Source organism: Bubalus kerabau, chromosome 5 (genome assembly GCF_029407905.1).
Source record: "Bubalus kerabau isolate K-KA32 ecotype Philippines breed swamp buffalo chromosome 5, PCC_UOA_SB_1v2, whole genome shotgun sequence".
In the NCBI taxonomy this organism is placed as follows: domain Eukaryota; kingdom Metazoa; phylum Chordata; class Mammalia; order Artiodactyla; family Bovidae; genus Bubalus; species Bubalus kerabau.
Genome location: NC_073628.1, coordinates 110,422,833 through 110,450,295, shown reverse-complemented (window position 1 = coordinate 110,450,295; position 27,463 = coordinate 110,422,833). Strand labels below are relative to the sequence as shown.

Below are 27,463 nucleotides of genomic sequence, written 5' to 3'. Positions count from 1 at the left end.
ACTGGGCAGAATATAAAAAGTTACTACCTTAAGGACTGTTTTTGTTTTGTTTTTTTTTAAAAAGCAAATAACCATAGACAAATTGGAAAGAGAAGTCTAAACCTGAAGGACTACCAGTATAGTACTGAATTTCCTTTTATATTTTTTCATCCTTTATATCTCGTATTTGATCTAAGGGCAGCCCAAGTTGCAGAACTGTGCAGTGAGCAACAAAACTGTGAGAGAAATCCAATATCTGGCCAAAACAAACAGAAAAAGGAGTCCTTGTAAACCACAGAGTGTTTGGGGAGTTATACCATTTTTCTCTCTCTCTCTCTTTCTTCTCTCCCAGTTCTACCACAAGGCCAGCCCCAATGATAGAGCTGCACCACTGTGTGTGTGTGTGTGTGTGTGTGTGTGTGTGTGTGTGTGTGTGTGTGTTGGGGGAGCATGGGGTGGGGAGGACTGTGTGTGTGTGTGTGTGTGTGTGTGTGTGTGTTGGGGGAGCATGGGGTGGGGGGGTGGGGGGTGGGGAGGACTGGGGGAGAAAATGGAGCATCTACAACTCCAGGGAGAAGAAAGGAAACCTCTCAGTAGTTAAAATACCCAAGCAAGGGGCAAGGATCTTGTGGTTCAAAAAAGAAAAAGGAGGCCTCTGCTATTTTTTTCTTTCTTTTCTCTCACCACCCTGTCCTAAAGTTGACTCTAGTCATACAAGACCACATAACAGTACAAAGTAACAAAAATTCTAAGTAAGAAATCCATCTTTCTACTTAGGGGAAGAAGGAAAATGGGCCCCAAGAAGCCAAAGAGTATGGGGGAAACCGTGAGGAGGACAGTTGGAGTAGGCAATCCCCTAATTCTGTGTATGAACTAACATAAATCTTGGGGTTCACCACTATGCTATACATGTGTGGAACAGACCAAAGAAGCATAGCAAAGGTTTTAGAATTGACTGACTTTGGAACCAAAAAGCAAGACAGAACTTGCAGTCTGGATGCAACCAACTGGATTGCCTGCTAAAATAAAATCAACATTCTTCAGAGGATTTTTACCTGGAAACACAATCTCAAATGTAAGAATCAGAAAGTCTGGGGGAAAATTGCATTATTTAACAACAACAACAAAAAAAATCAAACAAAGGTGACCAACTGTCAAGAGGAAAAAGCAATCAACAGATACCGATCCCCAAAAGATGCAGTTGCTGGAAGCATCAGAAAAAAACTTTAAAACTGGTATTATAACCATGCTCTGTGGCATAAAGGTGAAAAAATTCAGAATGAATGAAAATATTAAAATCTGCAGCTAAGGAACAGAAAATATAAAAAGGAACAAGGTAAACTTAAAACCCGAGAGAGAGAATATCTAAAATTAAAAATTCACTGGATGGGCTCAAAAGCAAGGAGGTAACAGAACTAAGAGTCAGTAAACTAGAGCACAGATCAACAGAAATTTTCTAAACTAAAGAAGAGAGAAAAAAGATTGGGAAACAATGAAGAGTCTTAGGAATTGTAAGAAAATATAACATTTTTGTTGTCTTAGGGGAAAAGACTATGCACAAAAAAAACTTCCGAATTTCATAAAAGATGTAAATTTACAGATTCAAAAATCTCAATAAACATCAATAAAGATAAATTCGAAGAAAATCATCCCCATATAATCAAACTGCTGGAAAATGAAATATTAAAAGTAGACATAGAAAAACAGCATGTTACAAACAAGGGAACAACAAATGATTCAAATGACTCAGATTTCTCATCAGAAACTATAGAGAAAAGAAGACAGCAGAACAACATCTTTACAGTACTCAAAGAAAACAACTATTCAAAGAACACTGACTGCGCCACAGAATTACAGGGGTTAGGTACATCAGTGGAGAGAAAGGGCCTACACCCTGCCCAGGGCCCGTTTTAAGCATAACTATTGGGCTCAGACTTAAAATTGTGTGCAATTTTACTTTGAGGTTCAAGATTTCTAGAACTATTGATGATGACAAACATTTAACTTGGTACTCACTTTGTGCCACACATTTTATTAATACAAAATACTTTCTATGGATGATACCGATGGTATCATTTAAGCTTCTAAATCCCTATGAAATGGTTTCTATTTTATCTCTACTTTACAGATGAGATAACTTACCATTAGAGAAGTTGAATAACTTGCCCAAATATTCTTGGGCTCCAAATATGTCTTAATCTGAGCTCCAAATATGTCTTAATCTCTAAAAAAGGTCTAAAATAGAATGAATTAAAAGCAAAATGAAGTATATTCTGCTCTTAATTATAAAGAGTATCAGCTCTTCAAGGGAAAGAATTGTTCTATCCTCTTTCTATTCCCAGCACTTGTAACAGTCCCTAAAAGACTAAACACTCAATAATACACCAAACAAATCGATCAGTAAATAAATGAAATTTTTTAGAGTTAGTGATCCTTTTAACAACCAAGTAATGGCAAACACACATCTCTGGACACCACCTGGATCCTATTCTATCCACAACTAAATGTATCATAACTGCAGCCACCATGTAGACAAAAACGCATGACGAGTGGAAATCCTGGGTTAAGGAGGCAAATATTTTTTAGCAAGCCAATACTTTTAGACCTAGTAAAATCACACACCACTGCAATAAGCTAATATCCTTATAAATATAAATTCAGTTTTATACAAGTCATTCTTCTTCAATTCTATTATCCCTTCCTCAGCAGAAAGATGCAAAGAGTAACAAAGAGCATGAAAGAGAAGACTCATTATGTAACCAAACAGTATTTTAGTAAATTGCCGAAAATTAGCAAAAATTCCCTGTACAGCTGAATCCAAGTAGCCAGGATATACGATCATCAAATGACAAAAACCAAAAAGTTAACCAATGAGTTAAACTGACGATGTTTAAACAAAAGCATTTATCTATTCAATTTTATCACTGGCAAATTACATATCTTTAATATTCACTTCAGCCCATTTAAATATAGATACTTTCCAGGTAGTTCCTTACCGTTGAAGTTACGGGTTATTTTAAACTGACCACAAGAATTCTCTTAAAAACTGCAACTATGAAGAGGCAGCTGAAAAGTCTCCTTTTAGTTCTTTCAGGCTACTATATACCAAAATACCACATGGGTGGCTTACAAACAGACATTTATTTCTCGCAGCTCTGGATGCTGGGAAGTCCACAACTGAGGCTCTGGCAGATGGTTGTCTCATGAGAGCTCACTTTCTAGACAGCATCTCTTCGCTGTGTCCTCACACTGCAGGAGGCACAAGCTAGCTTGTCGCACTTTGGCCTAGATTTACATTTAGCCTACATAAACATTCAGAAATGGATCTGCTGCTGCTGCTGCTAAGTCGCTTCAGTTGTGTCCAGCTCTGTGCAACCCCATAGATAGCAGCCCACCAGGCTCCCCCGTCCCTGGGATTCTCCAGGCAAGAACACTGGAGTGGGTTGCCATTTCCTTCTCCAATGCATGAAACTGAAAAGTGAAAGTGAAGTCGCTCAGTCGTGTCCAACTCTTAGCGACCCCATCACTCAGTCGTGTTTGACTCTTCACAACCCCATGGACTGCAGCCTACCAGGCTCCTCTGCCCATAAGATTTTCCAGGCAAGAGTATTGGAGTGGGTTGCCATTGCCTTCTCTGCAGAAATGGATCACACGGCCTTAAATCAATTGGGATGCTATCTCTTCTGCAGAGTGACTTAGTGAGGAATCTGAATATAACCAAGACCAGCATGTACTGATTCATGTCATTCCCTTGACCACAACAAAATTATTCAGTTGGTCCAATCAGAGTAAAATTCACAATTTTTTGTTCCATGGTTAAAACACCAGAGCCTTTCTCTCAACCACCAGGTATAAACAAATCATTTACCCTCACTTATCAATTTCTGCTGCTAACTAGCCATGACATGGAGAAGATCAAAGCTGAGTAGTTTACAAAGAAATATTACCAGAGCCCAGATCAAACCACACCTCCAGTGTTTAAACCAGTAGGGGCTGGGTTGAGGTGGGTTTGCCTTTTCCTGATCCAAAATCATTTTCACTTATAAGGCTGGTATTCCTACTACAAATTCTACTTATTCATGCATGTATTTATCATTTATTATACTGTAATAAACACTTTTACAGTATTATTACTCTGATGGAGTTGATATGCTATTTTACTTAGAATTTTCACAAATTATAATTTAAAATAACTGTATTTAAACTGAATAAGAAGGCACAGCATATAAAAGAATGTGTATATTAATTATTCTTTGATACCCAAGAATTTATTCATTTGTTAAACATTTACTGAAGATCTACTATACTCCAAGTCATTGTTCAGTCACTAAGCCATGTCCAACTCTGTGAACCCATGGGCTGCAGGACACCAGGCTCCCCTGTCCTCCACTATCTCCTGGAATTTGCTCAAATTCATGCCCACTGAGTCGGTGATACTTCCCAATCTTCTCATCCTCTGCCACCCACTTCTCCTTCTGCCTTCGATCTTTCCCAGCATCAGGGTCTTTTCCAATGACTTGGCTTTTTGCATCAGGTGGCCAAAGCATTAGAGCTTCAATTTCAGCATCAGTCTTTACAATGAACGTTCAGGGTTAATTTCCTTTAGGATCGACTGGTTTGATCTCCATGCAGTCCAAGGGACTCTCAAGAATCTTCTCCAGCACCACAATTTGAAGCATCAATTCTTCAGAGTTCAAACTTCTATATGGTCCAACTCTCACACCCCTACATGACTACTAGAAAAACCATAGTTTTGACTATACAGACCTTTGTTGTTAAAGTGACATCTCTGCTTTTTAATACGCTGTCTAGTTTTGTCACAGTTTCCTTCCAAGGAGCAAGCATCTTTTAATTTCATGGTTAAAATTAATGGGTAAACTGAGTACCATAGTAAAGTGAGTACCCCAACATAGTATCAGTTCTCAAGCAACACTGAGACTGATCTTACAGGTAGAGATACAAACAGAAGCTTAAGAACCAAAGTGGGAACTCTCGACCAGAACTGTAAAGTTGGTGGCCTTGATCTTAGAAAATTAAGCTAATAAAATTTTCATCATCAGTTTTTCTCTTACAGTTTCCAGGAGTTCAATACAGTACCTGTATTTGATGGATCCAAAATTAACTGAAGAGATGGCTTATTTGTTTGCCTGGCTGAAATATTTCCAAATGAATGGTCTGAAATCTCACTGGAACTTGGACAATCAACAGGAAGGCTGCTTTGCCCCTTCTCCGAATCTCTCAAAATCTCTTCCATGGCTTTTTCCAGTTGTTCATCACCATTAGAAACTATCTACAGACAAAGGAAAACAATTCCTTTCAATCATAATATGGTTCTACTACTACAAAATACTGCATTTCTAGAACATATTTAAATTTAAAAATAGTTACTGAATACCAAGAATTAGTTGTACCTAATTTCATGAGATATAACAGAAAATTCTGAGTTTAAAAAACAAAAAACAATAGAGGACTATTAGTTTCAGAAAAGGATTCTCCAGAAACACCCAAGGCAGTTTCCAACTATATTTGGTCTAGGAGCTTACTTACAGAGATTTTTGTTTTTTCTTTCTTTTTTTTACCTTTCAGTAACACATCCTAAAAATCAAGTAATCCTAAACTTATGTGTTTTAAAGAGAAAAATTGATAGGTTTACACAGACAATAAATAGTGTTAATATCATTTAAAAGGTCATATTTTATGTTATCACAACATACATATGTTTGTGATTTCTTTACAAATTTTGCTTGAGCGGCCAAGGAGTATCGGTAATTTCCTTATATTTAAGTTGGCTGACCTTTTTCTTAAAAGCCAAGTGAGACACACCAAGCATAAGTAAATAAATGTCTTAAGCACATTGTGAAAGAGTTAAATGAATTTAAATAGCTATTTATTTAAATATAGATATTTCAATAAATTTAAAGGAATCTATTGACTATTTTAATGAAATTATAAAACTATATATCCTCAACATAATGTAAAATGAGTACTTAATCATCTAATTTTTACAAATTAGATATAAAATTTTTTATTAGATTGGTATTTTATTAGATTAACATACTAACATGCCTTTGTATCATAACTTTGTAATACTAAATACAAGTCATAAATAATATACAGCATTTTAGGCTAATTTCTTTCTCCCTATATCTAGAAGGTGGTTATGCAATTCCCATAGATATATACCTGGGTTTGTTTGGTTTTATTTATAAATAAGAAAACAGTTTTCATTTGGTCAAACACCATACATATATCTGTTTGCAATAAAAAAATATATATATCAAATACATACTTGAATTGGTACACAGCTTCAAAGAAAGACTTTTTTTTGATAACTCAAACGTTATGCTGCCTAACAAAAATGCAACATAAAAATGAAAAATAAAAAGGACATCTAAATAAAAACTCAATGACTAAAATTACAAAACATATACTTAAATATTCAGACAAGTGTTAATCACACAGATGAATGCTACAAGCTGACTTAAAGCATAAAAATCATAAAGCAAAGTCTCTCAAGTGAAAGTAATACATAACTACATATTTATATAAGCAATTTTTAAAACCCAGCAGCAGTAAGAGAGACAAAAGTATCCAGATAAATTAAACTGCTGTAAGATTTAAACATTAAGTCTAACTTGCCAATTATCCTTTCTCTTCTTTTTTCCCTCCTATTTCTTCTTTCTGAATTCTAAAAGATAAACAACCAAAAATAAAAAACTTTAAAAATAACAAACCTAACAATTAAGTCTCTGGATAAATCAAACATTGATTCTATTCTCAAAGTGAGTACTTAAGAAAAAACTTTGGATTGTATACACTTCCTAAGATAAGTTGCACCTAGTTAAAAAGAATAATTTAAAATAATATCATTTGTAGAAAAGGAAAAAATACCTTCAGTTCAGGTTTTTCATCATCTTTTGTAGAAGTATCACCTCCATGCTGAGGAACCAAAACAAATTCTTCACTGTTGAGTGTAGTCACAGAATCCGATGACCCACTAACCTTCTGTAATGAAGCTCTGACCTCCATTTCAGTTCTGCAAACTTCTCTTTGCACATCCACCTGGTCAAAACCACAAAGATTAAGAAAAAAACTGGTGAATAAAAACATGAACTATTGAGTACCTGGATCAATTTTTGGGGGGCCTTTAAACATGGTTCAGGCAAAGAATTCTGCTGGCTAGATAATCATCTCAAAACTAGGGAGTCTACCTTCTTGGACTGGGCCACATAATAGAGATGTACCCTGAGTTTCCAGACTAAAAGAACCATATTGTTCCCTGAACAACAGCATAAAACTGCCCATCTCAACTAAAAGGATTTACTACTATAAGGCACTCTCTATATTTCTCTGAGAAATACTTTTTGTCCTATTTTTAATAAATATAGAAAACAAATAAGAAATAAGCTAGAAGTATGTACAAATTCACACACAAACAAAAATACATTCACTGGTGACTTTATAACCAAATCCAAATGTCTGCATAACTTATCTCCTCACACTAATAAGTATTGTACCTTAAAATATTTTTTCTGTGTCACTTAAGTTGACTGATTAATACAGAATTCAACATTCTAAGCCATGTATCTTTTCCTTTCCAAACACAAAACCACTTATCTATAGGAAGCAGAAAATGGGGAGTGGGGGCGGGGGTGCCAAGGGGAGCAAAGCTTTATACTGCACTCATGCAGCAGTATTCAAATACCATGTTCTATATATAGATCTCAATACTGTTTTCTATATAGATCTCTAGTAGCTCAGCTGGTAAAGAAACCACCTACAATATAGGAGACCCCGGTTTGATTCCTGAGTCAGGAAGATCCGCTGGAGAAGGGATAGGCTACCCACTCCAGTATTCTTGGGTTTCCCTGGTGGCTCAGCTGGTAAAGAATCTGCCTGCAATGTGAGAGACCTGGGTTCAATCCCTGGGTTGAGAAGATCCTCTGGAGAAGGAAAAGGCTACCCACTCCAATATTCTGGCCTAGAAAACTCTATGGACTGTAAAGTCCATGGAGTCACAAAGAGTCGGACACAACTGAGCGACTCACTTTCACTTCACACCATAGAAACTCAACATTCTCTATCACTTCCAGAAATCCAAATATTCACACAAGTAAATTAAACTGAACATGTACACTACGTAAGAGTCACTATACTCAACATTTGGGGCTACATGAGTGAATAAGACAAACAAGATGCCTCCTCTCCTGGAGCTTACAGCTCGTGAGGAAACAAGCAAGCAAGGAAGGAAGGAAATCCCAAATCATTCAACAGGCTATGAAGAAAACACAACAGCCTAATATAACAAAGAGGAGCTGTAAGGAGAAGTATACAGACGACTTTAAGGGAGGTAGTAGGAAAAGACTCTCTGAAAGGGAAATATTTGAGCTGAAAGCAGGAAGATTTAAAAAAGGAACCTTATGTTAAACAATCTGCTCAGTGACAAAGGGGATAATAAGACAGGGAGGTAAGACAAGTTCAGTTTAGTATAGTTGCTCAGTCGTACCCAACTCTTTCCAACCCCATGGACTGCAGCACACCAGGCTTCCCTATCCATCACCAACTCCTGAACTTTACTCAAAACTCATGTCCATCGAATCAGTGATGCCTTTAATTTTTCCCGGCATCAGGGTCTTTCCCAATGACTCAGTTCTTCGCATCAGGTGGCCAAAGTATTGAAGTTTCAGCTTCAACATCAGTCCTTCCAATGAATATTCAGGATTGATTTCCTTGAGGATTGACTGGTTTGATTTCCTTGCAGTCCAAAAACTCTCAAGACTCTTCTACAACACCACAGTTCAAAAGCATAAATTTTTCTGCACTCAGCTTTCTTTATAGTCCAACTCTCACATTCATACAGGACTACTGGAAAAACCGTAGCCTTGACTAGACGGACCTTTGTCGACAAAGTAATGTCTCTCTTTTGAATATGCTGTCTAGGTTGGTCATAACTTTCCTTCCAAGGAGTAAGAGTCTTTTAATTTCATGGCTGCAGTCACCATCTGCAGTGATTCTGCAACCCAAAAAAATAAAGTCAGCCACTGTTTCCACTATTTCCCCTTCTATTGCCACGAAATGATGGGACCGGATGCCATCACTCTCCTCTTTCACTTTCATCAAGAGGCTCTTTAGTTCTTCTTCATTTTCTGCCATAAGGGTGGAGTCATCTGCATATCTGAGGTTATTGATATTTCTCCTGGCAATCTTGATTCCAGCTTGTGCTTCCTCCAGCCTAGCGTTTCTCATGATGTACTCTGCGTATAAGTTATATAAGCAGGGTGACAATATACAGCCTTGATGTACTCCTTTTCCTATTTGGAACCAGACTGTTGTTCCATGTCCAGTTCTAACTGTTGCTTTCTGACCTGCATACAGGTTTCTCAAGAGGCAGGTCAGGTGGTCTAGTATTCCCATCTCTTTCAGAATTTTCCACAGTTTGTGGTGATCCACACAGTCAAAGGCTGTGGCGTAGTCAATAAAGCAGATTTTTTTCTGGAACTCTCTTGCTTTTGTGATGATCCAGCAGATGTTGACAATTTGATCTCTGGTCCCTCAGCCTTATCTAAAACCAGCTTGAACATCTGGAAGTTCACAGTTCACATACGGTTGAAGCCTGGCTTGGAGAATTTTGAGTATTACTTTGCTAGCATCTGAGATAAGTGCAACTGTGTGATAGTGATAGTTTGAACATTCTTTGGCATTACCTTTCTTTGGAACTGGAATGAAAACTGACCTTTTCCAGTCCTGTGGCCACTGCTGAGTTTTCCAAACTTGCTGGCATATTGAGTGCAACGCTTTCACAGTATCTTTTAGGATTTGAAACAGCTCAACTGGAATTCCATCACCTCCACTAGCTTTGTTTGTAGTGATGCTTCTTAAGGTCCACTTGACTTCGTATTCCAAGATGTCTGGCTCTAGGTGAGTGATCACACCATCATGGTTATCTGAGTCATGAAGATCTTTTTTGTATAGTTCTTTTGTGTATTCTTGCCACCTCTTCTTAATATCTTCTGCTTCTGTTAGGTCCATACCATTTCTGTCCTTTATTGAGCCCATCTTTGCATGAAATGTTCCCTTGGCACCTCTAATTTTCTTGAAGAGATCTCTAGTCTTTCCCATTCTATTGTTTTCCTCTATTTCTTTGCATTGGTCACTGAGGAAGGCTTTCTTATCTCTCCTTGATATTCTTTGGAATGCTGCATTTAAATGGATATATCTTTGCTTTTTCCTTTGCCTTTCACGTCTCTTCTTTTCTCAGCTATTTATAAGGCCTCCTCAGGCAATCATTTTACCTTTTTGCATTTCTTTTTCTTGGGGATGGTCTTGATCCCCTGCCTCCTGTACAATGTCACGGACCTCTGTCCATAGTTCTTCAGGCACTCTGTCTATCAGATCTAATCCTTTGATTCTATGTCACTTCCACTGTATAATCATAAGGGATTTGATTTAGGTCATACCTGAATGGTCTAATGGTTTTCCCTACTTTCTTCAATTGAAGTCTGAATTTAGCAATAAGTTCATGATCTGAGCCACAGTCAGCTTCCGGTCTTGTTTTTGCTCACTGTATAGAGCTTCTCCATCTTTGGCTGCAAAGAATAAAATCATTCTGACTTCAGTATTGACCATCTGGTGATGTCCATGTGTAGAGTCTTCTCTTGTGTTGTTGGAAGAGGGTGTTTGCTATGACCAGTGCGTTTTCTTGGCATAACTCTGTTAGCCTTTGACCTGCTTCATCTTGTACTCCAAGGCCAAATTTGCCTGTTACTCCAGGTATCTCTTGACTTCCTACTTTTGCATTCCAGTCCCCTATAATGAAAAGGACATCTTTTGAGGGGGTTAGTTCTAGAAGGTCTTGTAGTCTTCATAGAACCATTCAACTTCAGCTTCTTCAGCATTACTGGCCAGGGCACAGACTTGGATTACCGTGATATTGAATGGTTTGCCTTGGAAACAAACAGAGATCATTCTGTCGCTTTTGAGATTGCATTCAAGTACTGCATTTGGACTCTTTTGTTGACTATGATGGCTATTCCATTTCTTCTAAGGGATTCTTGCCCACAGTAGTAGATAGAATGGTCATCTGAGTTAAATTCACCCATTCCAGTCCATTTTAGTTCACTGATTCCTAAAATGTCAATGTTCACTCTTGCCATCACCTGTTTGACCACTTCCAATTTGCCTTGATTCATGGACCTAACATTCCAGGTTCCTATGCAATACTGCTCTTTATAACATCAGACTTTACTTCCATTACCCGTCACATCACAACTGGGTGTTGTTTTTGCTTTGGCTCCGTTTCTTCATTCTTTCTGGAGTTATTTCTCCACTCTTCTCCAGTAGCATTTTGGGCACCTACCTATCTGGGGTGTTCATCTTTCAGTGTCCTATCTTCTTGCCTTTTCATACTGCTCATGGGGTTCTCAAGGCAAGAATATTGAAGTGGTTTGCCATTCCCTTCTTCAGTGGACCACGTTTTGTAAGAACTCTCCAAGATGATCCATCCATCTTGGGTGGCCCTACACGGCATGGCTCACAGTTTCACTGAGCTAGACAAGGCTGTGATCTCTGTGATTAGTTTGGTTAGTTTTCTGTGATTGTGGTTTCCATTCTGTCTGCCCTCTGATTGATAAGGATAAGAGGCTTATGGACACTTCCTGATGGGAGAGACAGATTGAGGGAGAAACTGGGTCTCGTTCTGATGGGCCATGCTCAATAAATCTTTAATCAAATTTTGTTGATGGGCAGGGCTGTGTTCCCTCGCTGTTGTTTGACCTGAGGCCAAACTATGGTGGAGGTAATGAAGATAATGGGGACCTCCTTTGAAAGGTCCCATGCTGGCACTGCTGCACTCAGTGCCCCTGACCCTGCAGCAGGCTACTGTCGACCCATGCCTCTGTCAGAGACCCCTGGACACTCATGCGCAAGTCTGGGTCAGTCTTTTGCAGGGTCACTGCTCCTCTCTCCTGGGTCCTGGAGCACACAAGGTTCTGTTTGTGCCCTCCAAGAGTCTGCTTCCCCAGTCCTATGTAAGTTCTGGGGGCTCTATGATGGGGTTAATGGAGACCTCCTCCAAGAAGGCTTATGCCATACCCAGGTCAGCTGCACCCAGAACCCCTGCCCCTGAGGCAGGCCACTGCTGACCCGTAATTTCACAAGAGACACTCAAACACAATTCTGGCTCAGTCTCTGTGGGGGTCTCTGGGTCCTGGTGCGCACAAGGTTTGAGCCCTCTCAGCGGACAAGTAGACCAGTGCTGAAGAATGTAGGACCTCATAACCATGCTAAGTCTGACCCATGCCAAAAATTCCCCCAGAAATGTTCTTTTTCTCTTTCTAATTAGGTTATTTTGTTCACTTCCTCATTAAAAAAAAAAAAAAAAAGGCTGCAATATCTCATTTTGCCAGTAGGTGACACTAATACCATTACTCTCATCAAAAAAGGAGGAAAAAAAATTACTTTTTCCTTCAAGTCACAGTTGAAAAAACTACTTCCTAACATTATTGAAAAAATCAAAGTTTCTAATAACATCAAAACAAAGAATAATTACTGCCAACTACAAGGCCTACCTCTCATTTATTTCTGCTAGGCATGTAAACATACTTCTTTTTTAAAACCCTTCAAGCATATTCATCTGTCCTCTAAAAGGTTTTTCTCATTTTGCATATTATGTGTGTGTGCTAAGTCGCTTTAGTTGTGTCCGACTCTTTGCAACCCTATAGACTGTAACCCGCTAGGTTCCCTCTGTCCATGGGATTCTCCAGGCAACAACACTGGGGCGGGCTGCCATTTCCAGGTTATCTTCCTGACCCAGGGATCGAACCCATGTCTCACGTTTCCTGCATTGGCAGGCGGGGACTTTACCACTAGCGCCCTTGCATATTATATGTTTCTGAAAATGCAGTATGTATTAGCAGCAAGTTTTTACCCTTCCAGCTGCCCCATGAAAGCTTGATTGTCAAGACATTATACACTTCAGGTGTTCTTTCTATGGCCAATCCTTCTTCAAATCCTTTTCAGTTGCCACTCTTCTACTTGACATTTAAATGCTGGAAATTCCCCAAATTCTGAGCTTTTTTCTCTGATTCTTTGCCACTCACTCTTATTGCCAAGGATTTAAATAGCATCTATATACTGAAAGTCTCCCAAATTTCTATCCCAACCCAAATGTCTCCTCTAATTCCTGATTTTGAATCCAACTCTTTGATATTTCCATGTGGAATTCTATCAGTATCTTAAAATGTGACCCAAGTGGAATTCCTAATGTCTCCTCCAAAATTGTTTCTTATTCAGATTTCCCATTTCTGAAGAACACCACCTTCTACTAAGTTGCACAAACAAAAAAATCTGGTTATCATCCTTGAGTCATCTCTGCTTCTTCATTCCTCTCATTACCAAGTCATGTCAATCTCACTTTCAAAATAAATCCCACATCTATCTCTCTACATCCATTTTACAAACCTAATCCAAGCCATGATCTAACCTATTATAACAGTCTCCAGCGACGTCACTTTCACTTTTCACTTTCCTGCATTGGAAAAGGAAATGGCAACCCACTCCAGTGTTCTTGCCTGGAGAATCCCAGGGACAGCGGAGCCTGGTGGGCTGCCGTCTATGGGGTCGCACAGAGTCGGACATGACTGAAGAGACTTAGCAGCAGCAGCAACCCATCTCATTCTTCCAGTCTTCTCCTCCCTGATCTACTAACTGAGCAGCCAAAGAAATCTTCTGGAAAGCTAAGTTGGATTACATTAAAGCTCCAGACTAAAATATTTTCACTAAAATTCAAATAAAATCCAAACTCCCTGCCATGACTTAAATGCCTGACACACCCTTGCATCTGTCACTTTTTCATTACAGCTCTTTAGTCATGGGAAGTTCCTTCCCACTTTAGGTCTTAGCACTTATTCCCTGCCTTCATATGGCTGACTCCTAAAGGTATCACCTGCCATTCATAGACTCAACAAATATTTAATGAGTCCCTACTACGTGACAGAAATCATAATGGGAACTAGAGACTAAATAGTTACTGAGATGAATGTAGGCCCAATTTTCTTAGACCTAACATTCTTACAGATGTGTTAAATAATACAGAAGAAAGTAAATTAGGATCATCTATTGGAATAAGCACTGGAAAAGATGCTGAGAAGGCAGGAGGCAATATGGATTCAATCGACATTTGGATTTAATAATGATGAGCAAATCATGGAAAGAACTGGGGAGAAAGAACTTCATGTAGAAGAAACAGCAAATACTGAGTTGGACAAGAAGTTTGTTAGGATTTTTCCAGATGATATTTCGAACAATCTTCTTGGCCAATCCAATCAAAAACCAAGATGTAAGAGAAGGCTGGCTTAGTTTCTAGTGGGGTCACTGCTCCTTTCTCATGGGTCGTGGTGCACACAAGGTTTTGTCTGTGCCCTCCAGGAGTGTGTGTCCACAGACACAACTGCACTCATCTCACATGAGTAGTAGCAAAGTAATGCTCAAAATTCTCCAAGCTAGCTGTCTATGGGGTCTCACCCAGTTGGACACGACTGAACTGACTTAGCAGCAGCAGGCTTCAATAGTACATGAACCAAGAACTTCCAGATGTTTAAACTGGATTTAGAAAAGGCATAGGAACCAGAGATCAAATTGCCAACATCTGTTAGATCATAGAAAAAGAAAATCACACAAAAACATCTACTTCTGCTTTATTGACTATGCCAAAGCCTTTGACCGTGTGGATTACAACAAACTGTGGAAAATTCTTCAAGAGATGGGAATACCAGATCACCTGACCTGCCTCCTGAGAAATCTGTATGCAGGTCAGGAAGCAACAGTTAGAACTGGACATGGAACAACAGACTGGTTCCAAACTGCGAAAGGAGTACGTCAAGGCTGTATATTGTCACCCTGCTTATTTAACTTATATGCAGAGTACATCATGAGAAACGCTAGGCTGGTGGAAGCACAAGCTGGAATCAAGATTGCCAGGAGAAATTATCAATAACCTCAGATATGCAGATGACTCCACCCTTATGGCAGAAAGTGAAGAGGAACTAAACAGCCTCTTGATGAAGGTGAAAGAGGAAAGTGAAAAAGCTGGCTTAAAACTCAACATTCAGAAAACTAAGATCATGGCATCTGGTCCCATCACTTCATGGCAAACAGATGAGGAAACAATGGAAACAGTGAGAAACTTGATTTTCTTGGGCTCCAAAATCACTGCAGATGGTGACTGCAGCCGTGAAATTTTTATAAAAGACGCTTGCTCCTTGGGAGAAAAACAATGACAAACCTAGACAGCATATTAAAAAGAAGAGACATTACTTTGCCAACAAAGGTCCATGTAGTCAAAGCTATGGTTTTCCCAGTAGTCATGTATGATGTAAGAGTTGGACCAAAAAGAAGGCTAATCAGTGAAAAATTGTGCTTTGAACTGCAGTGCTGGAGAAGATTTTTGAGAGTCCTTGGACTTCAAGGAGATCAAACCAGTCAATCCGAAAAGAAATCAACCTTGAATATTCATTGGAAGGATTGATGCTAAAGCTGAAGCTCCAATACTTTGGCCACCTGATGTGAAGAATGGACTCACTGGGAAAGACCCTAAGGCTGGGAAAGATTGAAAGCAGGAGGAGAAGGGAACGACAGAGGATGAGATGGCTGGATGGCATCACCGACTCAATGGACGTGAGTCTGAGCAAGCTCTGGGAGTTGGTGATAGACAGGGAAGCCTGGGCATGCTGCAGTCCGTGGGGTCACAAGAGTCAGAGATGACTGAACTGAAATGAGAGAGAGAAGTCGCTCATTCGTGTCTGACTCTTTGCAACCCCATGGACTGTAGCCTAACAGGATCCTCCATCCATGGGATTTTCCAGGCACAAGTAGTGGAGTGGGTTGCCACTAAGAGAAGGCTTACTGAGAAACAGAAAGGAGGTCATGATAGCTTCAAAATAATAAGTATAGGTACGAATACAGTTGTCCCTCAGTATTCATGGAGAATTGATTCTAGGACCTACCACAGACACCTGAATCCACAGATGCTCAAGTATCATAATTGACATTCCATATCCTCAATTTGTCATCTGTGGCTTCAACCAACCAGACTGCATAGTATTGTAGTATTTATTGAAAAAAATCTATGTATATGTAGACTCAGACAGTTCAAACCCATGTTGTTCAAAGGTCAACTATACTTGGTATGAAATGAAATATAGATAGAAAAGCAGAGAGCCTGAGGTCACCCCTGCCACAAAGGCTATCTAAATATACCCCCTCCCCAATTCCAACTGTGTCTCCCCCCAAAGGATTCTTCTTCAGTTCAGTTCAGTTGCTCAGTCGTGTCCGACTCTTTGCGACCCCATGAACCGCAGTATGCCAGGCCTCCCCGTCCATCACCAACTCCCGGAGTCCACCTAAACTCAGGTCCATTGAGTTGGTGGTGCCGTCCAACCATCTTATCCTCTCTCATCCCATGCTCCTCCTGCCTTCAATCTTTCCCAGCATCAGGGTCTTTTCAAATGAGTCAGCTCTTTGTATCAGATGGCCAAAGTATTGGAGTTTCAGCTTTAACATCGGTCCTTCCAATGAACCCCAGGACTGATCTCCTTTAGGATGGACTCGTAGGATGTCCTTGCAGTCCGAGGGACTCTCAAGAGTCTTCTCCAACACCACAGTTCAAAAGAATCAATTTTTATGCACTCAGCTTTCTTTACAGTCCAACTCTCACATCCATACATGACCACTGGAAAAACCATAGCTTTGACTAGATGAACCTTTGTTGACAAAGTAATGTCTCTGCTTTTGAATATGCTATCTAGGTTGGTCATAACTTTCCTTCCAAGGAGTAAGCGTCTTTTAATTTCATGGCTGCAATCACCATCTGCAGTGATTTTGCAGCCCCAAAAAATAAAATCAGCCACTGTTTCCCCATCTATTTGCCATGAAGTGATGGGACCGGATGCCATGATCTTAGTTTTCTGAATGTTGAGCTTTAAGCCAACTTTTTCACTCTCCTCTTTCACTTTCATCAAGAAGCTCTTTAGTTCTTTTTCACTTTCTGCCGTAACGGTGGAGTCATCTGCATATCTGAGGTTATTGATATTTCTCCCGGCAATCTTGATTCCAGCTTGTGCTTCCACCAGCCCAGCGTTTCTCATGATGTATTCTGCATATAAGTTAAATAAGCAGGGTGACAATATACAGCCTTGCCGTACTCCTTTTCCTATTTGGAACCAGACTGTTGTTCCATGTCCAGTTCTAACTGTTGCTTCCTGACCTGCATACAGGTTTCTCAAGAGGCAGGTCAGGTGGTCTGGTATTCCCATCTCTTGAAGAATTTTCCACAGTTTATTGTGATCCACACAGTCAAAGGCTTTGGCATAGTCAATAAAGCAGAAATAGATGTTTTTCTGGAACTCTCTTACTTTTTTGTTGATCCAGAGGATGTTGGCAATTTGATCTCAGGTTCCTCTGCCTTTTCTAAAACCAGCTTGAACATCTGGAATTTCACGGTTCACGTATTGCTGAAGCCTGGCTTGGAGAATTTTGAGCATTACTTTACTAGCGTGTGAGATGAGTGCAATTGTGCAGTAGTTTCAGCATTCGTTGGCATTGCCTTTCTTTGGGATTGTTATGAAAACTGACCTTTTCTAGTCCTGTGGCTACTGCTGAGTTTTCCAAATGTGCTGGCATATTGAGTGCAGCACTTTCACAGCAACATCTTCCAGGATTTGAAATAGCTCAACTGGTATTCCATCACCTCCACCAGCTTTGTTCATCCTAAGGCCCACTTGACTTCCCATTCCAGGATGTCTGGCTCTAGGTGAGTGATCACACCATCGTGATTATCTGGGTCATGAAGATCTTTTTTGTACAGTTCTTCAGTATATTCTTGCCACCTCTTCTTAATATCTTCTGCTTCTGTTTGATCCATACCATTTCTGTCCTTTATTGAGCCCATCTTTGCATGAAATGTTCCCTTGGTATCTCTGATTTTCTTGAAGAGATCTCTAGTTTTTCCCATTCTATTGCTTTCCTCTATTTCTTTGCATTGATCACTGAGGAAGGCTTTTTATCTCTCCTTGCTATTCTACGGAACTCTGCATTCATATGGGTATATCTTTCCTTTTCTCCTTTGCTTTTCGCTTCTCTTCTTTTCACAGCTATTTGTAACGCCTCCTCAGACAGCCATTTTGCCTTTTTGCATTTCTTTGTCTTGATCCCTGTCTCCTATACAATGTCAGGAACTTCCGTCCATAGTTCATCAGGCACTCTGTCTATCAGATCTAGTCCCTTAAATCTATTTCTCACTTCCACTGTATAACCATAAGGGATTTGATTTAGGTCATACCTGAATGGTCTAGTGGTTGACAGTTAAACTAACAGTTAATTCTAAATTAGCATGTAACTCAATACTAATGTGCATTGTGGTTACTTATTCAAATAAGATGTCCATTTTTAATACAGGTTTTCTTTATCCCAAGGGAATGTCAGATATTCTGTCATGCTAACAGGAAAACTAATAGTTTATCATATGTAATTTTGTGACCTCTTCCAAACATAGCCTGGCACCTCTCATTCTACTCAAAATTAAGACAGCTTTTAATACAACCATCACAACCCTACCTTGAAGGGTCTTAAAGATACTTTTATAAGTTTGCCAAGTACTACTCCTATCTTAGTAGTGAAGGTACTAGTAATACTAGTACCTTCACTACTAAGGCAGGGTGAAGGAGGAAAATTTTTAAATGGTTTAATACTCATTATTGAAACAACTAAGATCATGGCATCCGGCCCCATCACTTCATGGCAAAGAGAAGGGAAAAGGTGGAAGCAGTGACAGATTTCCTCTTCTTGGACTCTAAAATGGCAGATGGTGACTGCAGACATGAAATTAGAAGATGGCTGCTTCATGGCAGGAAAGCTATGACAAACCTAGACAGAGTGTTAAAAGCAAAGACATCATTTTGCCGCAAAAAGGCCTGGATAGTCAAGGCGATGGTCTTTCCAGTAGTCATGTACAGATGTGAGAGCTGGACTATAAAGAAGGCAGAGTGCCAAAGAATTGATACTTTCAAACTGTGGTGACTCTTGAGAGTCCCTTGGAGTGCAAGGAGATCAAACCAGTCAATCTTAAGGGAAATCAATGCTGAATATTCATTGGAAAGACTGATGCTGAAGCTGAAGCTCCAATACTTTGGCCACCTGATGCAAATAGCCAATTTTTTGGAAAAGACTGTGATGCTGGTAAAGACTGAAGGCAGAAGAGGGTGACAGAGGATGAGACGGTTGGATGGCATCACTGGTTCAATGGACATGAACTTGGGCAAAATCCAAGAGATGTTGAGGGACAGGGAAGCCTGGCATGTTGCAGTCCACAGGGTCACAAAGAATCAGACACAACTTGGCGACTGAACAACAACTAATACCTTAAAGGATTGAAGATTGCTTTGAACCTCAATATAGAGACAACATGCTTATCAAATTTGCACACAAACACAATGAAAGGCAATACTTTGACGTGCAAAGAATGAAAAGTCAATACTTAAAATATTTCCACCAGCAAGTAATAAGATTTAAACAGGGATAGGATAGTCTTTTCAATAAATAGTGTTGGGAAAATTAGATATCAAAATGCAAAAGAATGAAGTTGGACCCCAACCTCACACCATACACAAAACTCAATTCAAAATGGATTGTAGACCTAAATATAAGAACTAAAACTATAAAACTCTTAGCATAAAACATAGGAGTAAATCTTCATGTCCTTGGATTAAGGATGGTTTCTGATACAACAGTAAAAGCATACGTGAAAGAAGAAAAAAATAGTTCAACAGTTAAAAGAATATCAGTTAAATACATTGAAATTTTAAATGCACTGAAAATGACACCATGAAAAAGTAAAATCCACAGGATGAGAAAATATTTACAATAGTTGATTATCCAGATTAAATGAGGAACTCTTACAAGTCAATAATAAAAAGACAAATTATTAAACTTCTGTTACCAGCTAAAGAGCATGGACATTATCACTTTCTTCCTTACACAAGAAGAAAAGGCTGGACAAACCAAAAAGCAAAGCTTCCTTGGATCCATCAGAAAACTGAGGTCACAGGACAAACTGCCATTTCAAATCTGGGACAAGCAAGAGAAAGACAGCAAGTAAGAGCTTCTAGAGCCATAAGCTGGAAGGAACACTTAAATACTAATTTTGACAAACTGCCGGAAGCTAAGTATGGGACTTGAGTGTGGGAGTGGACAGTGGGTTGTGGAAGGGTGGCTTCAAATTTTTTCATATTTAGTTGGTACTTAATAATAAGTAATAATAAAGAAATTTCTAACGTTCAAAAAAGAAAATGTTGAAATAACTACATTGATTTTAGACAAAGAGGACTTCAGAACTAGAAAGATTATCAGAGATAAAGAGGAGTATTATAAAATAATAAGAGGGTCAATTCTCTGAGAAAATATAACAATCTGCATTGAGTATGCATGTAACAAGAGGGCATCAAATTACTTGAGGCAAAAACTGGTAGAACTTGAAAGGAGAAACAGAAAAATCTACTATTATAGTTGGATATTTCAACACCTCTATCTGAAACTGACAGATCAAGCAGACAGAAAATTAAGCAAGAAATACATGACCTAAACAGCATTATTAGTCAACCTGATGTAATTGATGTTTATAAAATACTAATCTAAAAAGAGAAGGATGTACTTTCTTACAGGGAACATTCACCAAGGGAGACCATATTCTTGGACCATAAAACACTCCTTGGTAAATTTTTAAAAATTCAGTTCAGTTCAGTCGCTCAGTCATGTCCAACTCTTTGCGACCCCATGAATTGCAGCACGCCAGGCCTCCCTGTCCATCACCAACTTCCGGAGTTCACTCAGACTCATGTCCATCGAGTCGGTGATGCCATCCAGCCATCTTATCTTCTGTCATCCCCTTCTCCTCCTGCCCACAATGCCTCCCAGCATCAGGGTCTTTTCCAATGAGTCAACTCTTCGCATGAGGTGGCCAAAGTACTGGAGTTTCAGCTTTAGCATCAGTCCTTCCAATGAACACCCAGGACTGATCTCCTTTAGAATGGACTGGTTGGATCTCCTTGCAGTCCAAGGGACTCTCAAGAGTCTTCTCCAACACCACAGTTCAAAGGCATCAATTCTTCGGCAACTATACAAATATGATCAAACTCATAATATAATTAAACTAGAAATCAAGAACAGATAGCCCAGAAATTCCCAAATATTTGGAAATTAAATAACATATGCCTAAGTAACCATGAGTCAAAGACGAAACAAGGAAAGATTTTAAATACTTTTAACTAAACAAAAATGAAAATATAACACATTAAAAGTTGTGGGATATAGTGAAAGCAGTACTTAGAAATTTGTTGCACTGAATGCATACATCTAGGAAAGAAAAAACATCTAAAATCTAAAAAACATCTGAAAACTTACTCTTCCTTAGAAACCTTAGGAAACTAAAAAAAAAGAGGGGGAGCATATAAAAAATAATAAACAGAAATCAATGAAATTGAAGTAGAAAAGCAATACAGAAACATTTAACAATCAAAAGATGGTTCTTTAAAAAGATAAATAATATAGATTAAATTGATAAAAGGTCTAGCCAGGCTAAACAAGAAAAAGAGAATACACAAACTAGCAATATCAAAAATGAAAGGTCATCACTACCAATCCCTGGATATCAACAGGATAATAAACAAATATTACCAACAATTCTATGCCCACAAATTTGGTAACTTAGATGAAATGGAACAGTTCCTTGAAGGACATAAAAGTACCAAACTTCACACCAGAAAAAATAGATAACCTGAACAGCTCTATATCTTTAAATAAATTTAACCAAAAATAATTAATAAGCTTCCAAAAGAGAAAGCACTGGACATAAATGGCTTCATTGGCAATTCCAAAGATTTAAGGAGGAAACAGTATCAATTCTCCATAATCTTGTCCAGAATATAGGAATACCTTCTAACTTATTCTATGAGGCCAGAATTGACCTAATATTAAAAACTAACACCAGAGTACAAGACAAGAAAACTATAGATAAAATATTATAAAATCATATTCAACAACGTTTAAAAAGAATTATACCTTAGGTATGCAAGATGGGCTCAAAAATTAATCAATAAGCAAAAGTAAAATCACTATCATGAATGCAACATCCATTCATTATAAAAACTCTCAGTGAACCAGCAATTGATGGAACTGCCTCAACTTGGTACCGAGTATCTACAAAAAAAAAAAAAACCTGCAGCTAACATCATACTTAACTGTGAGAGACCGAAGAGATTGGACACTTTCCTTTAAGACTGGGAACCGTGTAATGATATCCCCTCTCTCTCACCTCTGATTAACATTAAGAAATAAAACTGTCTTTATTAACAAATTACATAACATCATAAGAAATAAAAGCTATGAAGATTGAAAAGGAAGAAATAAAACTGTCTTTATTCACAGATTACATATTTATCTATGCAGAAAATCCCAAAAATCTATCCAAAATGAGTGAGTACAGAAGTCACAGGATACAAGAGCAATATACAAAAGTCAATCTCTTCCCTACATACAAACAATAAAGAATCTGAATTTTTCATTTTTTAAAAAGCAATACCATTTACAATAACACCAAACAAATGAAATAATTATGTAAAAAATCTATCAAAATACCTGTAGGATCTGTTCGTAAGTAGAAACCTACAAAACACTAACGAAAGAAATTAAAGAAGATCTAAAAGATGAAAAGATACTCAATGTTCATAGATCAGAAAACTTAGTATTGCTAAGATGTTGATTCTTTCCTATTTAAATACGTAGATTCAAAAAATAACTTGTTAAGACTGAATAAACATCTTTAGCACTCACCTATCGACACAAGGACAGGAACCATATCTAGTTTCATTTTATTCACCAACACATCCCCAGCACAGTACCTATACATACTACAGACTCAATAAACATCTGTTTAACAAACAAGTCAATTATTTTGGATATAGCAGGCTAGACTCATGCATCAGATAGGAAGTTGTACTGAATGGATTCTAATGTCACTTAATCTTAAGATTCTCATTCTACATAAAGTGCAGAAGAATTCCATTCCAACAAGTCAATTCAAAATATAACCTACTAAGTCTACTATTATGCAGCAGAATAAACACTAAGCAAAATGTTACTTTTTCTTTATATATGGTGATTTGCTATCACATCAAATCAGAAGAAATAGCAGTTGGAAAATTTTCAGTCTTTTAAATAACATGGACCTTCACTGTTCTATGAACTCAAGACTAATACATCCATTTCAACTCAGCATGTAAAACAGCAATACACAAAAGCAAAGCTGCTTTTAAAATGCATTTTGTTAAAAGTCTGGCCTATTATAACCCCAAAATTATAACGCAAAACCTGACAAAGGATTTTTATATCTCTTCAGGCACAGAAGAAGGAAAACAAAAACAAAGACACCAACACTGGGAACTATAGTCTAGGCATAAACATTTTTATTTTTATTTTTAGGGCATTCTGGATAAGGCAATGGCACCCCACTCCAGTACTCTTGCCTGGAAAATCCCATGGACAGAGGAGCCTGGTAAGCTGCAGTCCATGGGGTCGTTAAGAGTCAGACACGACTGAGCGACTTCACTTTGACTTTTCACTTTCATGCACTGGAGGAGGAAATGGCAACCCACTCCAGTGTTCTTGCCTGGAGAATCCCATGGACAGAGGAGCCTGGTGGGCTGCCGTCTATGGGGTCACACAGAGTCGGACACAACTGAAGTGACTTAGCAGCAGCAGCAGCAGCAGGGCATTTTAATGGTATATGAGAATAAGAAAACTAAGCAGTGCTACAGAAAGTCTACTGTTTCTTCTATCCATCTTTTTCTCCCCTGCTCTAAACCCAAAAATGTTCTATAAACTGACTGACTTAAATGACTTAAACACACATTTCCCCCACACCTATGGTAATTCTGAGCTTCCCAGGTAGCACTAATGGTAAAGAATCTACCTGCCAATACAGGAGATATAAGAGACACGAGTTCGATCCCTGGGTTGGGAGGATCCCCTGGAAGAGGAACCCATGCCAGTATTCTTGCCTGGAGAATCCCATGGACGGAGGAGTCTGGTAGGCTACAGTCAATGTGGTCGCCAAGACTTGGAAACCACTGAGCATCAGTTCAGTTCAGTTCAGTTCAGTCGCTCAGTCATGTCCGACTCTTTGCGACCCCATGAATTGCAGCACGCCAGGCTTCCCTGTCCATCACCAACTCCCGGAGTTCACTTAGACTCACGTCCATCGAGTCAGTGATGCCATCCAGCCATCTCATCCTCTGTCGTCCCCTTCTCCTTCTGCCCCCAATCCCTCCCAGCATCAGAGTCTTTTCCAATGAGTCAACTCTGCATGAGGTGGCCAAAGTACTGGAGTTTCAGCTTTCGCATCGTTCCTTCCAAAGAAATCCCAGGGCTGATCTCCTTCAGAATGGACTGGTTGGATCTCCTTGCAGTCCAAGGGACTCTCAAGAGTCTTCTCCAACACCACAGTTCAAAAGCATCAAGCTCATAGTAATTCTAGAAATTCTATTAAGTGAAACAGCTTTTCTTCCTTTAATACCATATAATTTTTGTCAAATGAGCAATATATCTATATTAACACCTCACTTGGAGACCTAAAACTACAGTCTTCACATGTACAATAAACAGTACAACATTCAGCAAAGCCTAACTGGAAGCTATCTTCTTCCCAAAATAACCAAACACATTCAGAACTATAAAATCATGGTGTGGTACACATGGTCCAATTTCTTTCTGTGCCAAATGTGGTTGTTAGCCTACTTCTTCTTGCTTTAAGATTGAGGGCTTGTACCTATTCATTTTCAAGCGACTCTTGAACTAAAATAGGAAACTGAAAATATGAGTGTGAGTCAAAACTGGTAAGCTGGGAGATAACCAGACATGAAAATTAGAATGACTATAGTAGATCCATTAAAACAGTGGAAACAGGAAATAGTCTTAATTTACAGAAAGAAAACAGACATGAATAATTTAAAACATCATTTACCAACCATAATTCCTCTGTGCTTTGAAGAATTAAGTTAGTCCTAGAAAAAACTACCATGACCTCTGTTTACTAACCAGTCCATCTGCTATTTTAGTTATCAGGCAAGGGCCACACCAATAGTGTATGTATGTGTGTCCCTGCCTCTGATTCAAGGCACAGAGGGACCTTATTAATTCATATCACTTTAGTGGATACCTATTTCTATTTGTCCAGCAATACTCTCCAAATCTTTTTTTCTGAAAACAAGCTTTCCCTCTACTCAAATTACATGTATTTTATAGAAACCTCAACCCTGTGGCCAAACAGATCTCAAGGTGAACACTGAATCCAAACTAGACCAATTAACCCATCTCCCTTCCTATAAATGGAGAAGGAAATGGCACCTACTCCAGTATTCTTGCCTGGAAAATCCCATGGACAGAGGCGCCTACTGGGCTATAGTACATGAGGTTGCAGAGAGTCAGACACGACTGAGAGACTTAACACTTCTTATAAATTCTTTTTGAATAAGCATGCTTAAATTGCATTTCTGTCGTATGGCATCTAACTAAGTCCTAACATAATTATATGCTAGCAATAAGATGTACAAGATATATTTCAATAGGCTGAAGATGGCCATATGGTTTCATATAGTAATATTTGTGGGAAAAGAAATATAAGTGAAGAAGAGAATCTGAAAAGCTGACAATAATTCCCAGATAAATGGTACAGTGAAAGAAATGAAAGAAAGGAAAAAGTAGATAAAAACACTTACTTGAGATAATTCTAAGAAAAAAAGATAATACAAGTACTTATAGTCAAAGCATGATTTAAAAGGCAATAGAAGAATGTTTTATAACCAAAATAGGAAGCCATCAAAATAGGACAAAGAGGAATTTTAAATGGTTGGCACATTATGATTACTGCTATATATTTAATATTCCTATGTCATAAAAACAGACTGCAATAGAGGAAAAAAATTTTAACCTAAGAATTTATATTAGGGAGGTGAGATGTGTGGAGTGATTGAAGTAGATCACATTACTGTTACCAACTTTTTACTTCCTCCCTATTACAGAATTGTACATTTATGCCCCTTACCGTGTTGATTCTTTAACATCCCCAATTGGAGTAAGTGAAGCAAAATATTTCCCTGCCCAAGTAGGTTTGGGCTTAGCCATGTAATTTGCTTTGGTCAATGAATATCAATAAACAAAACCTGAGACTTCAAAGGTACTTGAGTTTTTTGACTTGGTTTCCTGAATTTCTGTCATTTATCGTAAGGAGAATATGTACCAGGAAATTAGTGAATCCAAAATACAACATGAAAAGACCTGAATCCAATCTATAGCCTGAAGAGTCTCCCTCACAGACTCATAGAACATGCATTAAAAACTAAATGTTTGTCATAAGCCAAATACTCCAGCATTGTTACACAGCATTACCAGAGTAATAGCTAATTCAGAGACTTACTATATTTACATTCCTTCAGCATTATTATACTATCTTCAAATACAAATCAGCTAAAGCTATCACTGCAACTAATAAGTTAATCTCCAAGACGAGACTGATATACTTCTTAAACTATTGCCTAAAAAAATCTGGTGGTCTCTATAATTTTCCTTTATATTCCACTGAATTACAATGCACGTCAATAGTCTATCCTTTTAATACTAACATTCAACCTTAAGTATACTCAGTTGTGTAAAACTTTGACCCATGCATTATATTGCAGTTTAGAAAATGTATGAAATGAGTTGCCAGTCCAGGTTCGATGCACGATGCTGGATGCTTGGGGCTGGTGCACTGGGATGACCCAGAGGGATGGAATGGGGAGGGAGGAGGGAGGAGGGTTCAGGATGGGGAGCACATGTATACCTGTGGCGGATTCATTTTGATATTTGGCAAATCTAATACAGTTATGTAAAGTTTAAAAATAAAATAAAATTAAAAAAAAAAAAAAATCTAAAAAAAAAAAAAAAAAAAAAAAAAAAAAGAAAAGCCTATTCAGCAATATCTCTTAGGCAATAATACAAATGAAAAATATTCTGAAAATAAATACAATAAAAATTCTAATGAAGACTAACTTTAACTCTAGATTTTCCTCTTGGCTTTTCCACCACAACTATATATGCAATCTATTCAAGAATAAAGTTTATGAAGTTATATGCAGTATACAGTCACTTTTTGCCTGGAAAACCAAGGATTGTCAGCTAAGCAATTCAGTCATTATTCCAGAAACTTGGCTTAAGACCAATAGCCAGCTTTATGCCCAGCAAGTACAGACATATGGTCAAGAGGAAAAAATCCATCACATGACAGACTACACTAGGGAGTCCACTTAACTACAGTCCCCTTCCTCCGCTTGTCTAATAAAACCATCTAATACTTCATATGTTGTATGCTGCTGCACAAAAATACAAAACACAGTCAACAATC

At 38.4% G+C, this 27,463-nt stretch overlaps 1 protein-coding gene across 5 annotated transcripts in view; it reads right to left on the bottom strand.

The window, feature by feature from the left end:
- Positions 1–27,463, bottom strand: part of RABGAP1L (RAB GTPase activating protein 1 like) — a 742,566-nt gene that overhangs the window by 651,215 nt on the left and 63,888 nt on the right. For all 5 annotated transcript variants that reach the window (XM_055582719.1, XM_055582720.1, XM_055582718.1 and 2 more), the window contains exons 2-3: positions 6,871–7,041; positions 5,077–5,269 (exon numbers count right to left, since the gene is read on the bottom strand). In XM_055582719.1, coding sequence (XP_055438694.1) covers positions 5,077–5,269; positions 6,871–7,008 — 331 coding nt within the window. In that variant the 5' untranslated portion in view covers positions 7,009–7,041. The remainder of the gene's footprint in view (positions 1–5,076; positions 5,270–6,870; positions 7,042–27,463) is intronic.